At 49.4% G+C, this 13,146-nt stretch overlaps 1 protein-coding gene across 1 annotated transcript in view; it reads left to right on the top strand.

The window, feature by feature from the left end:
- Nucleotides 1-472: 472 nt before the first annotated feature.
- The window catches only part of LOC119931843 (myosin-1-like), a 45,568-nt gene continuing 32,894 nt past the window's right edge, over nt 473-13,146 (top strand). The window contains exons 1-8 of the mRNA XM_038750754.1: nt 473-520; nt 4,773-5,012; nt 6,477-6,620; nt 6,749-6,905; nt 10,101-10,128; nt 12,390-12,492; nt 12,592-12,684; nt 12,838-12,901. Of these exons, the coding sequence (XP_038606682.1) occupies nt 4,809-5,012; nt 6,477-6,620; nt 6,749-6,905; nt 10,101-10,128; nt 12,390-12,492; nt 12,592-12,684; nt 12,838-12,901 (793 nt within the window). The 5' untranslated portion in view covers nt 473-520; nt 4,773-4,808. The remainder of the gene's footprint in view (nt 521-4,772; nt 5,013-6,476; nt 6,621-6,748; nt 6,906-10,100; nt 10,129-12,389; nt 12,493-12,591; nt 12,685-12,837; nt 12,902-13,146) is intronic.

Raw genomic sequence — 13,146 nt, 5'->3', positions numbered from 1 at the left:
ACCCGCATCTTCTCAAATGCTTCGACGGAGATTTATTCCCATACTCAATTTGACAAATATTTCTAATTATATCCCAACGCGCTCAATCTGTATGGGAATTATGCTCGGCCTCCAGATGGCCAAAACGAGTTTTGCCAGAAAATGCTTTGCCTTAAGAAAGCAGAGGAGGCCGCATTGTTTCCAAATCGATCCCTATAAAAACGCTCCTGGCACGGGGCTGATTCGGCCAGCTTTAAAAAGCTCCAAGGTAAGCGGGACCGGAGGACCGGACTCCGGAGCAAGGAAGGGGAAGAAGGGAAAGGGGGCCCTTAAAGCGTCACCTCCCCGTTGCCTCCGCTCAGGTCTGGTCCGTGGAGATTTGCAACCCCAGGCCGCTGGGATCTGCGGATCATCCCACCCCGCAACGGAAAGTTGTACCGATTCTGGAGTCTGGGGGGTGAAATAAGAGAGACTTTCTCTTTTTCTTTTACAGTGCCGACCGGCTTCAGGACTCCATCTCCTTCACCTGGTCACCCGAGAGGTAAGACCTTAATTTCCCGATCCCTTCGGGAGGCCGGGAGGGATAGACGCTCTGCCAGGATAGGCTTTGTGCGTCTTAGCTGTCTCCAAAAAAGTGCTTTCTCAGGAGCCGGCGCCTTCCAACAGGACGTCGGGCAAGTTACTAGAGAGCCAGAGCTTTCTCTCTCTAGCATTTGGTTCCTTGGTGAAACAGGATCTGCCGATAGGCCGGATCTTTCAAGACGGCCACGTTTAGCAGAATATTATTTCTCCACCGGAAGAGCGAACCTATCTCACGGCGAACAAACCGGATTCGATTTATTAAAGAGAGTCCCACTGACTCTCATAGAATTTAGGGCCAACTTTTTCTTTTTAATGGCATTTATTAAGTGCTTACCATATGCGAAGGACTGTTCTAAATGCTGGGGAGGTTACAAGGTGATCAGGTTGTCCCACGGGGGGCTCACGGTCTTCATCCCCACTTTACAGATGAGGGAGCTGAGGCCCAGAGAAGTGAAGTGACTTGCCCAAAGTCACACAGCTGACAATTTTCCACTGAGCCGAGAAGCGGCGTGGTTCGGTGGAAAAGAGCCCGGGCTTTGGAGTCAGTGGTCATGGGTTCAAATCCTGACTCTGCCAACTGTCAGCTGTGTGACTTTGGGCAAGTCACTTCACTTCTCCCCCTTTTAGAATGTGAGCCCACTGTTGGGTAGGGACTGTCTCTATATGTTGCCAACTTGTACTTCCCAAGCGCTTAGTACAGTGCTCTGCACACAGTAAGTGCTCAATAAATACAATTGATTGATTGATTCTCTGGGCCTCAGTTCCCTCTTCTGTAAAATGGGGATTGACTGTGAGCCCCCCGTGGGACAACCTAATCACCTTGTATCCCCCCAGTGCTTAGAACAGTGCTTTGCACATAGTAAGCGCTTAATAAATACCATAAAAAATTGGCAGAGCCAGGATTTGAACCCATGACCTCTGCCTCCAAAGCCCGTGCTCTTTTCCACTGAGCCATGTTGCTTCTCTCTCTTTTACCCCCTATTTCTTTGACCCTGTAATTCCCGTTTGTCTACTGCTTATAGAAGCGGGATGGCCCACTGGCTAGCGCACAAGTCTGGGATTCGGAAGGTCACGAGTTCTAATCCCGACTCCCCCACTTGTCTGCCGGGTGACCTTGGGCAAGTCACTTCACTTTTCCGGGCCTCAGTTCCCTCATCTGTAAAATTGGGATCAAGACTCTGAGCCCTACATGGGACAGGGACCATTTCCAACCCGATTATCTTGTACGTATGCCAGCGCGGCAGCCTGGCACATAGTAAGCACTTCACAAATACCGCAATTATTGTTATCGGATCAAGAGGGTCAAAGGGAATTATTTTTAATGTACGGGAAAAGGATTGCTCTGGACGGCTGTTGAACGGATTCTGAGTGTTGGAGGGGCCAAAATGTTTGTCCAACGCTTACTGTGAGCAGAACACTGTGCTGAGCGCTGGGAGAGCATATGCGGTTGGGAATCAGACGTAGTCCCTGTCTCTCGAGGGCGGGGTGTGGGCTAGTAAAACTGGGGAGAAAGAAACAGAGGGAAACTCATCAGGAGTAATAATAATAATAATAATAATAATAATAATGATGGCATTTATTAAGCGCTTACTATGTGCAAAGCACTGTTCTAAGCGCTGGCTATAGACCAACACCGGCAAATTTACAAAATATAAACACAATTAGTGGGGTCTTGGGGCTTTCAGTTGCCTTGAGGCTTTCTTTTCTTATGGCATTTAAATGCTTACTACATGCCAGACACTGTACTAAGCTCCAGGGTAGATAGATACAAGATCCCTGTCCCACACAGGGCTCCCAGTCTTAATCCCCATTTTACAGATGAGGGAACCGAGGCGTGGACTAGTGAAGAGACTTGCCCAAGGTCGGGCGGGGCCAGAATTAGAACCCAGATCCTCTGACTTTCAGGCTCTTTCCACTAGGCCACACCGCTTCTCAAGGACTACCCAAGAAACGCGACCGAAGGTCGGAGAGTAGACGAACTTGAGGATTTTCAGGCGATTCCATTTCCGATTTCAGGCGCTGAGTACAGCGCTCTGCTCTCCCTCAGTGCGCCACAATTATGATTGATCGATTGGAAGATTAGCGTGGCTCAGTGGAAAGAGCCCGGGCTTTGGAGTCAGAGGTCATGGGTTCAAATCCCGGCTCCACCACTTCTCAGCTGTGGCTTTGGGGAAGTCACTTCACCTCTCTGGGCCTCAGTTACCTCATCTGGAAAATGGGGATTAAGATTGTGAGCCCCCCGTGGGACAACCTGATCACCTTGTATCCTCCTCAGCGCTTAGAATAGTGCTCGGCACATCGTAAGCGCTTAAGAAATGCCATCGTTATTACTGTTATATGGGGATTCAATCCCTGTTCTCACTCTTATTTAGCCTGGTTAGCCCCAAGAGGGACAAGGGACGGTGTCCGATCTGATTATCTCGTATCTCCTCACAGTGCTTGGCACTCATTCATTCAATCATATTTATTGAGCGCTTACTGTGTGCAGAGCACTGTACTAAGCACTTGGGAAGTACAAGTTGGCAACGTATAGAGACGGTCCCTACCCAACAACGGGCTCACAGTCTAGAAGAACGAGTTCACAGTAAGCACTCAACAAATACCGCTGGCATCATATTCCCCCTCTCCATCAACAATCTTTCAAGCAGCCTGGCCTCATGGAGTCAGAAGCCATGGGTTCTAATCCTGATTCCATCAGGCACCTGCTGTGTGACCTGGGGCACGTTACTTGGCTTCTCTGAGCCGCAGTTCTCTCGCCTGCAAAATGGGGATTTAGACGGGGAATCCCATGTGGGTCATGGACCGTGTCCAACCTTGGATCTACCCCAGCGCTTAGTATAGTGCCTGGCACGTTGGAAGCGCTCAACAAATACCAAATGAACAAAAAACAAGCCCGCAGAGCGCCATCAATCGGGAAATGGAAGTGATTACCTGGGTTCGAATCCCGGTCAAGTCGCTTCGCTTCTCCGGGCCTCGGTTACCGCATCTGTACAATGGGGATGAAGACTCTAAGCCTCACGTGGGACACGGACTGAGTCCGACCTGATTAGCTTGTCTTTACCCCAGTTGCTTAGTACAGTGCCTGGCACGTAGTAAGCGCTTAATTAACATCATTAAAAAAAAATGACCACTTATACTGCTGATACCCATGCCTTCTAGGGAAGGTTTCAGTAAGGGCTAAATGGTTGGTACTGTGTTTCTTAATTTATGTGAGCACTTGAAGGCCCCTCTGTATAATCAGTGCTTAGAACAGTGCTCAGCGCTTAGAACAGTGCTTTGCACATAGTAAGCACTTAACAAATACAATTATTATTATTATTATCATATTTATTGAGTGCTTACTGTGTGCAGAGTACTGTACTAAGAACACTTGGGAGAGTACAATACAACAATAAACAGCGAGAAGCAGCGTGGCTCAGCGGAAAGAGCACGGGCTTGGGAGTCAGAGGTCATGAGTTCAAATCCCGGCTCCGCCAATTGTCAGCTGGGTGACTTTGGGCAAGTCGCTTCACTTCTCTGGGCCTCTGTTACCTCATCTGTAAAATGGGGATGAAGACTGTGAGCCCCCCATTGGGACAACCTGATCACCTTGTAACCTCCCCAGCGCTTAGAACACTGCTTTGCACATAGTAAGCGCTTAATAAGTGCCGTTAAAAAAAATAGACACATTCCCTGCCCTCAATGAGCTTATAGTCTAGAGGAGGGGAGACAGACATTAATACAAATAAATAAATTACAACTATGGACGTAAAGGGCTGAGGGGCTGGGAGAGGGGAAGAAGAAACATGTTTTAACTAGGAGAATCATTCAAGCAATCAGTGGTATTTATTGAGCGCTTACTGTGTGCAGAACACTATGCTCCAGAGAGTAGAGTTGGGAAGCGGCGGGGCTCAGTGGAAAGAGGCTGGGACTGGGATTCGGAGGACCGGGTTTCTAATCCCGGCTCCCGCTGTGTGACCGTGGGCGAGTCAATCAATCAATCAATCAATCGTATTTATTGAGCGCTTACTGTGTGCAGAGCACTGTACTAAGCGCTTGGGAAGTCCAACTTGGCAACATATAGAGATGGTCCCTACCCAACAGTGGGCTCACAGTCTCCGCTCATCCTCTCTGGCTCCAGGATGGCCAAAACAGCATTCCCACTTGTGGCCGCTTCCCCGGAAGTTAACTTGCAACGGAATCATGGTTGGGATGGGTTTTCCTCCCTCTAGATCCCAGAGCGGCGTCGCCGTCGATAAACCGCAGCCATGAGCTCGGATCAGGAGATGGCCGTCTTCGGGGAGGCCGCCCCGTACCTCCGCAAGTCGGAGAAGGAGCGGATCGAGGCCCAGAACAAGCCCTTCGACGCCAAGACGTCCGTCTTCGCCGCGGATCCCAAGGAATCCTTCGTGAAGAGCACCATTCAGAGCCGCGAGGGAGGGAAGGTCACGGTCAAGACCGAAAAAGGCGCGGTGAGGAACGGCGGGGTGTGAGCGCTCTTTCCCTGCCGCCGGCCGAAGCTCGTTCGAACCCGCAACAAGGCAGTAGAGTTTTACTCTTTAAGGGGCGTCTTGAGGAGGATGTTTGTGAGCACGGTGTCCTGAGCGGAGCAAGTTTCAATAAAACCAACTCGCGAATGACCCGCGTTTGGTCTAGTGGGAAGCAGCGTGGCTCAGTGGAAAGAGCCCGGGCTTTGGAGTCAGGGGTCATGGGTTCAAATCCCGGCTCCGTCACTTCATCATCAATCGTATTTATTGAGCGCTTACTATGTGCAGAGCACTGTACTAAGCGCTTGTCGGCTGTGTGACCTTGGGCCAGTCACTTAACTTCTCTGTGCCCCAGTTCCCTCATCTGTAAAAGAGCCTGGAAAGAGCCCGGGCTTTGGAATCAGAGGTCATGGGTTCAAATCCCCACTCCGCCACTTGTCAGCTGTATGACTTTGGGCAAGTCACTTAAATTCTCTGTGCCTCAGTTACCTCATCTGTAAACTTGGGATGAGGATTGTGAGCCCCACGTGGGACAACCCGATCACCTTGTAACCTCCCCAGCGCTTAGAACAGTGCTTTGCACATAGGAAGCGCTTAATAAATGCCATTATTATCATTATTATTATTGTTAGAGCCTCGGCCTGGGCATCAGAGGATGTGGGTTCTCCACCAGGCTCTGCCACGCATCTGCCGTGTGACCTTGGGCAAGTCACTTCACGTCTCTGTGCCTCAGTTACCTCATCTTTAAAATAGTGATTAAGAATTTGAGCCCCACGTGTGACAGGGACTGTGTCCAACTGGTATCTACCCCAGTGCTCAGAAAAGTGCTTGGCATTCATTCATCCAATCGTATTTATTGAGCGCTTTCTGTGTGCAGAGAAGCCGCGTGGCTCAGTGGAAAGAGCACGGACTTTGGAGTCAGAGGTCATGGGTTCAAATCCCGGCTCCGCCAATTGGCAGCTGTGTGACTTTGGGCCAGTCACTTCACTTCTCTGGGCCTCAGTTCCCTCATCTGCAAAATGGGGATGAAGACTGGGAGCCCCCTCTGGGACAACCTGATTGCCTTGTAACCTCCCCAGCGCTTAGAACAGTGCTTTGCACATAGTAAGCGCTTCATAAATTCCATTATTATTATTATTATTATTACTAAGAGCTTGGGAAGTACAAGTTGGCACAGAGTAAGTGCTTAATAATAACCACGATGATGTTGAGGATTATTATTACTGTTGTTAATCAATCATCATCATCATCATCAATCGTATTTATTGAGCGCTTACTGTGTGCAGAGCACTGTACTAAGCGCTTGGGAAGTACAAGTTGGCAACACATAGAGATGATCCCTACCCAACAATGGGCTCACAGTCTAGAAGACTGTTAGATGCCAGCCCCCGATGCTGACTATGTTCCCAAAATGCGCTGCCCCATCCGGTCCCATATTTCACTTTCCAGACCCTGACGGTGAAAGATGACCAAATCTTCCCCATGAACCCGCCCAAATTCGACAAGATCGAGGACATGGCCATGATGACCCACCTGAACGAGCCCGCCGTGCTCTACAACCTCAAAGAGCGCTACTCCACCTGGATGATCTACGTGAGTCCGGCCCGGCCGGGAGCCCCCTCCGCCTGGGGGACGCGGACCCCTCCGTGCGGCGGAGGGGAGAGGGATGGGATCGGGAATCCCAGGGAACCCCGGTTGTCCCTTTCCCTTCCTTCCCGCAGACGTACTCGGGCCTCTTCTGCGTCACCGTCAACCCCTACAAGTGGCTGCCGGTGTACAACGCGGAGGTGGTCGCGGCCTACCGAGGCAAGAAGCGACAGGAGGCCCCACCCCACATCTTCTCCATCTCCGACAACGCCTACCAGTTCATGCTCACCGGTGAGTGACATCGTCCCTTCGCTTCTAACCTCTCCGCCGCGTGGCCTCGAGTGGCTCCGTGGCGGTTCTCACGTCTGCTTTACCCGCCGAAGGTCCTGGCTTCGAGGCCTGGTGGGACGAGAAACTCATTCATTCATTCAATCGTATTTGATGATGATGATGATAATAATGATAATGATGGCATTTATTAAGCGCTTACTATGTGCAAAGCACTGTTCTAAGCGCTGGGGAGGTTACAAGGTGATCAGGTTGTCCCACGGGGGGCTCACAGTCTTAATCCCCATTTTACAGATGAGGGAACTGAGGCCCAGAGAAGTTAACTGACTTGCCCAAAGTCACACAGCTGACAGGTGGCGGAGCCAGGATTTGAACTCATGACCTCTGACTCCAAAGCCCAGGCTCTTTCCACTGAGCCACGCTGATGATGATGATGATGGCATTTATTAAGCGCTTACTATGTGCAAAGCACTGTTCTAAGCGCTGGAGAGGTTACAAGGTGATCAGGTTGTCCCACGGGGGGCTCACAGTCTTAATCCTTCTAGACTGTGAGCCCACTGTTGGGTAGGGACTGTCTCTATATGTTGCCAACTTGGACTTCCCAAGCGTTTAGTATAGTGCTCTGCACACAATAAATACAATAAATGCTATTGATGGATTGATTGATTGAGCACACAGGAAGCTCTCAATAAACACGATTGATTGATTGATTGATTAATCCCCATTTTACGGAAGAGGGAACTGAGGCACAGAGAAGTGAAGTGACTTGCCCAAAGTCACACAGATGACAATTGGCGGAGCCGGGATTTGAACACCTGACTTCTGATTCCAAAGCCCGGGCTCTTTCCACTGAGCCACGCTGCGTGTTTATTGAGTGCTTACTGTGTGCAGAGCACTGGGCTAAGCGCTTGGGAAGTACAAGTTGGCACCATAATAATAATAATAATAATAATAATAATAATAATGACATTTGTTAAGCGCTTACTATGTGCAAAGCACTGTTCTAAGCGCTGGGGGATACAAGGTGATCAGGTTGTCCCATGTGGGGCTCACAGTCTTAATCCCCATTTTACAGATGAGGTAACTGAGGCTCAGAGAAGTTAGGTGACTTGCCCAAGGTCACACAGCAGACAAGTGGCAGAGCTGGGATTAGAACCTCTGACTCCCAAGCCCCCATAAGCCCCCATACGGGGCTCACATTCTGAATACCCATTTTACAGATAATAATAATAATAATGATGGCATTTGTTAAGCGCTTACTATGTGCAAAGCATAGTTCTAAGCGCTGGGGGAGATATAAGGTCATCAGGTTGTCCCACGTGGGGCTCCTAGTCTTCACCCCCATTTTACAGATGAGGTAACTGAGGCATAAAGAAGTTAAGTGGCTTGCCCAAGGTCACACAGCCGACAAATGGAGGAGCCGGGATTAGAACCCATGACCTCTGACTCCCAAGCCCGGGCTCTTCCCACTGAGCCACGCTGCTTCTCGACGAGGCCCAGAGAAGTGAAGTGACTTGCACAAGGTCACTGAACAATTATGAGGCAGAGCTGGGATTAGTCTTTCTGACTCCGGGCCCGTGCTCTAGCCAATAAGCCCCACTTTACAGTGTGGGGAGAAGCAGTGTGGCTCAGTGGGAAGAGCCCGGGCTTTGGAGTCAGAGGTCATGGGTTCAAATCCCAGCTCCGCCAACTGCCAGCTGTGTGACTTTGGGAAAGTCACTTCACTTCTCCGGGCCTCAATTCCCTCATCTGTAAAACGGGGATGAAGATTGTGAGCCCCCCGTGGGACGACCTGATCACCTTGTAACCTCCCCAGCGCTTAGAACAGTGCTTGGCACGTAGTAAGCGCTTAATCAATGCTATTATTATTATGGACGAACAGTATTTACAAGTAATGGAAGTACGAGGAAGAACAAGGACATGATGATGATGGAATTTGGGGACTCTGTGCCAAGCAATGTAAGCACTGAGGTGGGTGCAAGATTATCAGCCCCACATGGGGCTCAAAGAAGTCAAAGTGGGAGGGAAAATAGTATCAAATCCCCATTTTACAGATGAGGAAACTGAGGCACAGAGAATTTAAGGGGTTTGCCCCAGGCCCCTCGGGAGGCAACTGGCAGAGCGGGGACTACAACTTCCAGTCCCGGGCTCTTTCCACTAGTCCATTTGGCTACTCAATCTCTCTCTCTCCATTCAATCATATTTATTGAGCGCTTACTGTGTGCAGAGCACTGTACTAAGCGCTTGGAAAGTACAAGATGACAACAGAGACAGTCCCTACTCAACAACGGGCTTATATAATAATAATAATAATAATGACATTTGTTAAGCGCTTACTATGTGCAAAGCACTGTTCTAAGCCCTGGGGGGATACAAGGTGATCAAGTTGTCCCACGTGGGGCTCACAGTCTTAATCCCCATTTTTACAGATGAGGTAACTGAGGCTCAGAGAAGTTAAGTGACTTGCCCAAGGTCACACAGCAGACTTGTGGTGGAGCCGGGATTCGAACCTATGACCTCTGACTCCAAAGCCCGGGCTCTTTCCACTGAGCCACGCTATATCTATTATATATTATATCTATTATATATTATAAAGGATATAAAGGAAAATGTACCAATGTATCAGGGTGGAGCCACCAAATAATTGAATATACAAATTAAAATGCAGCTAGGTTCATGCACCTAGTGAGAAGCAGCATGGGCTGGGGGAGTCGGAGAACCTGGATTCTAATCCCAGCTCCGCCACTAGCCTGCTGTGTGACTTGGGACAAGTCATTTCCCTTCTCTGTGCCTCAGTCACCTCATCTGTAAAATGGGGATTCACCACCGGTTCTCCCTCCAGTTTAGACGGTGAGCCCCGTTTCGGGGCAGGGACCCCATTCGACCTGATAGACTTGTATCCACCCCAGCAAGCGCCGAACAAATACCGCGGAAAAGAGAAAAAAAGTGCCACAGATAGGAATGAAATATCCGAGTTGGGTAGGGACTGTCTCTATATGTTGCCAACTTGTACTTTCCAAGCGCTTAGTACAGTGCTCTGCACACAGTAAGCGCTCAATAAATACGATTGATGATGAGATGATGTGAATCGATAAACTCTCAGTCTCTAGGTTGTGCTCCCTCAGGAAACGAACGTGAAATGCATTTTAAGCGAACGTGAAAAGCTGACTGTCCAAATCTCTCGTTTTTCCCTTGCAGACCGTGAGAACCAGTCTATCCTGATCACGTATGTAGATTTCATGGTCTGATTCCCGCTAGTTTTCCAGAGCCGCATTCGGGAATCTGACTTGATGCTTCGCTGCTCTCATAACATGACTAAAATCCACCCTTTCTTTCCTCTCTGTCCAAACTGCTACCATGATAATAATAATAATAATAATAATAATAATAATGGCATTTGTTAAGCGCTTACTATGTGCAAAGCACTGTTCTAAGCACTGGGGGGATACAATGTGACCAAGTTGTCCCACGTGGGGCTCACAGTCTTAATCCCCATTTTTACAGATGAGGTAACTGAGGCTCAGAGAAGTTAAGTGACTTGCCCAAGGTCACACAGCAGACTTGTGGTGGAGCCAGGATTCGAACCCATGACCTCTGACTCCAAAGCCCATGCTCTTTCCACTGAGCCATGATGTGAATCTGAGCACTTATTCTACCCCACTTGATTACTGCACCAGCCTCCTCGCTGACCTCCCTGCCTCCCGTCTCTCCCCTCTCCAGTCCGGACTTCAATGTGCTGCCCGCATCATTTTTCTACAAAAACATTCAGTCCACGTCTCCCCACTCCTCAATAATAATAATAATAATAATAATGGCACTTATTAAGCGCTTACTATGTGCAAAGCACTGTTCTAAGCGCTGGGGAGGTTATAAAGTGATCAGGTTGTCCCTCGGGGGGCTCTCGGTCTTCATCCCCAATTTACAGATGAGGGAACTGAGGCACAGAGAAGTGAAGTGATTTGCCCAAAGTCACACGGCTGATAATTGGTGGAGCCGGGGTTTGAACCCATGGCCTCTGACTCCAAAGCCCGGGCTCGTTCCACTGAGCCACGCTGCATCTCCAAGACCCCCCAGAGGTTGCCCACCCACCTCCATATCGAACAGAAAGGCCTCACCGTTGGCTTTAAAGCGCTCAATCAGCTCGCCCCCTCTTAATTCACTGATATCTAGTAAATAAGCTACACAATTGTCTCCTCTAGTCCCAGCTTGCCCCGATCTCAACTCTTTCGCCACTGACCCCGTTCCCCCGTCCTCCATCTGGCCTGGAATTTCTTCCCCCTCCCTATATGCCGGACCACCCCTCTCCCCACCTTCAAAGCCTCATTAAGGTCTCACCTCCTACAGGAAGCCTCCCTGATTAAACCCTCTTTTCCCCAGCTTCCTCTCCCTTCTAATAATAATAATAATAATCCCATCCACACGTTTTGTTTTGTTGTCTGTCTCCCCCTTCTAGACTGTGAGCCCATTGTTGGGCAAGGACTGTCTCTATATGTTGCCGACTTGTACTTCCCAAGCGTTTAGTACAGTGCTCTGCACACAGTAAGCGCTCAATAAATACGATTGAATGAATAATAATAATAATAATAATGGCATTTATTAAGTGCTTACTATGTGCAAAGCACTGTTCTAAGCGCTGGAGAGATTACAAGGTGATCAGGTTGTCCCACAGGGGTCTCACAGTCTTAATCCCCATTTTCCAGATGAGGTAACTGAGGCACAAAGAAGTTAGGTGACTTGCCCAAAGTCATGCAGCTGACAACTGGCAGAGCTGGGATTTGAACCCATGACCTCGGACTCCGAAGCCCGAGCTCTTTCCACTGAGCCATGCTGCTTCTGTGTTTGTCTATGCACTTGGATCAGTGCCCTTTGGGCATTTGAGAAGCAGCGCGGCTCAGTGGAAAGAGCCCGGGCTTTGGAGTCAGAGGTCATGGGTTCGAATCCCAGCTCTGCCAATTGTCAGCTGTGTGACTCTGGGCAAGTCACTTCACTTCTCTGGGCCTCAAAGACCTCATCTGGAAAATGGGGATTCAGACTGTGAGCCCCCCGTGGGACAACCTGATCGCCTTGTAACCTCCCCAGCGCTTAGAACAATGCTTTGCACATAGTAAGTGCTTAATAAATGCCATTATTATTATTATTATTCGATATTTGCCCCCACTTTGCCCCACATTGCTGACATCCATATCTATTGACTATTTATTTATATTATTGTCTGTCTCCCTCTCTAGATTGGTAGATTGCTGTGGGCAGGTAACATGTCTAAACAACCCTATTACATTGGACTTTCCCAATCTATCAATCAGTGGTGTTTGTTGAGTGCTTACTTTGTGCAGAAAACAGCTTTAAGTGCTTGGGAGAGGGCAACACAACAGACTTGGCAGACACAGTCCCTGCCCACAGCAAACTACCATCTAGTATAGTGCCCTGCATGCAGCAAGTGCTCAATAAAATGCCACTGATCGATTGATTCCCGTTCGGGTCCGGCAGCGGAGAATCCGGGGCCGGGAAGACTGTGAACACCAAACGGGTCATCCAGTACTTCGCAACAATTGCGGTCACTGGGGAGAAGAAGAAGGAGGACACGGGAAAGGTGAAGATGGGGGCTAATTCCCGGGGCCGGAAGCGAAGCCTGTCCTCCTGATGGCGTCCAAACAGTTTGATTTGACCCTCCTCATCTGTCTCTTTCCAGGGCACCCTCGAGGACCAGATCATCAACGCCAACCCGCTGCTGGAGGCCTTTGGCAACGCCAAGACCGTGAGGAACGACAACTCTTCGCGTTTCGTAAGTCCCGGGGACGCGGGGACCCCTCATTCCCACCACCCGGGGTGTGACGGCACCGATTTCTCGGGGAAAGGACCCCATCTAATTCCCGGTCGCACCGACGCCTTTTCCAGCCTCCGCTTCTGAACAAACGATCGTCGTTTCCCTTTTCAGGGCAAATTCATCAGGATCCACTTTGGCACCACGGGGAAACTGGCTTCGGCTGATATTGAAACATGTAAGTCGATCGATCAATGATAGTCATTGACTGGGAGCCCATTGTAGGGTAGGGATTGTCTCTATCTGTCGCTGAATTGTACTTTCCAAGCGCTTAGTACAGTGCTGGACCCGCAGTAAGCGCTCAATAAATACGATTGAATGAATGAATGAATGAGTGAGTATTATACTGTGCGCAGAGCACTGTATTAAGCACTTGGGAGAGGACAATACAACCGAGTTGGTAGACACATTCCCTCCACACAA

This window comes from Tachyglossus aculeatus, chromosome 8 (assembly GCF_015852505.1).
Source record: "Tachyglossus aculeatus isolate mTacAcu1 chromosome 8, mTacAcu1.pri, whole genome shotgun sequence".
Lineage (NCBI taxonomy): Eukaryota > Metazoa > Chordata > Mammalia > Monotremata > Tachyglossidae > Tachyglossus > Tachyglossus aculeatus.
Note: the sequence above shows the minus strand (reverse complement) of the source record. Positions and strands in the feature narration are given on the sequence as shown.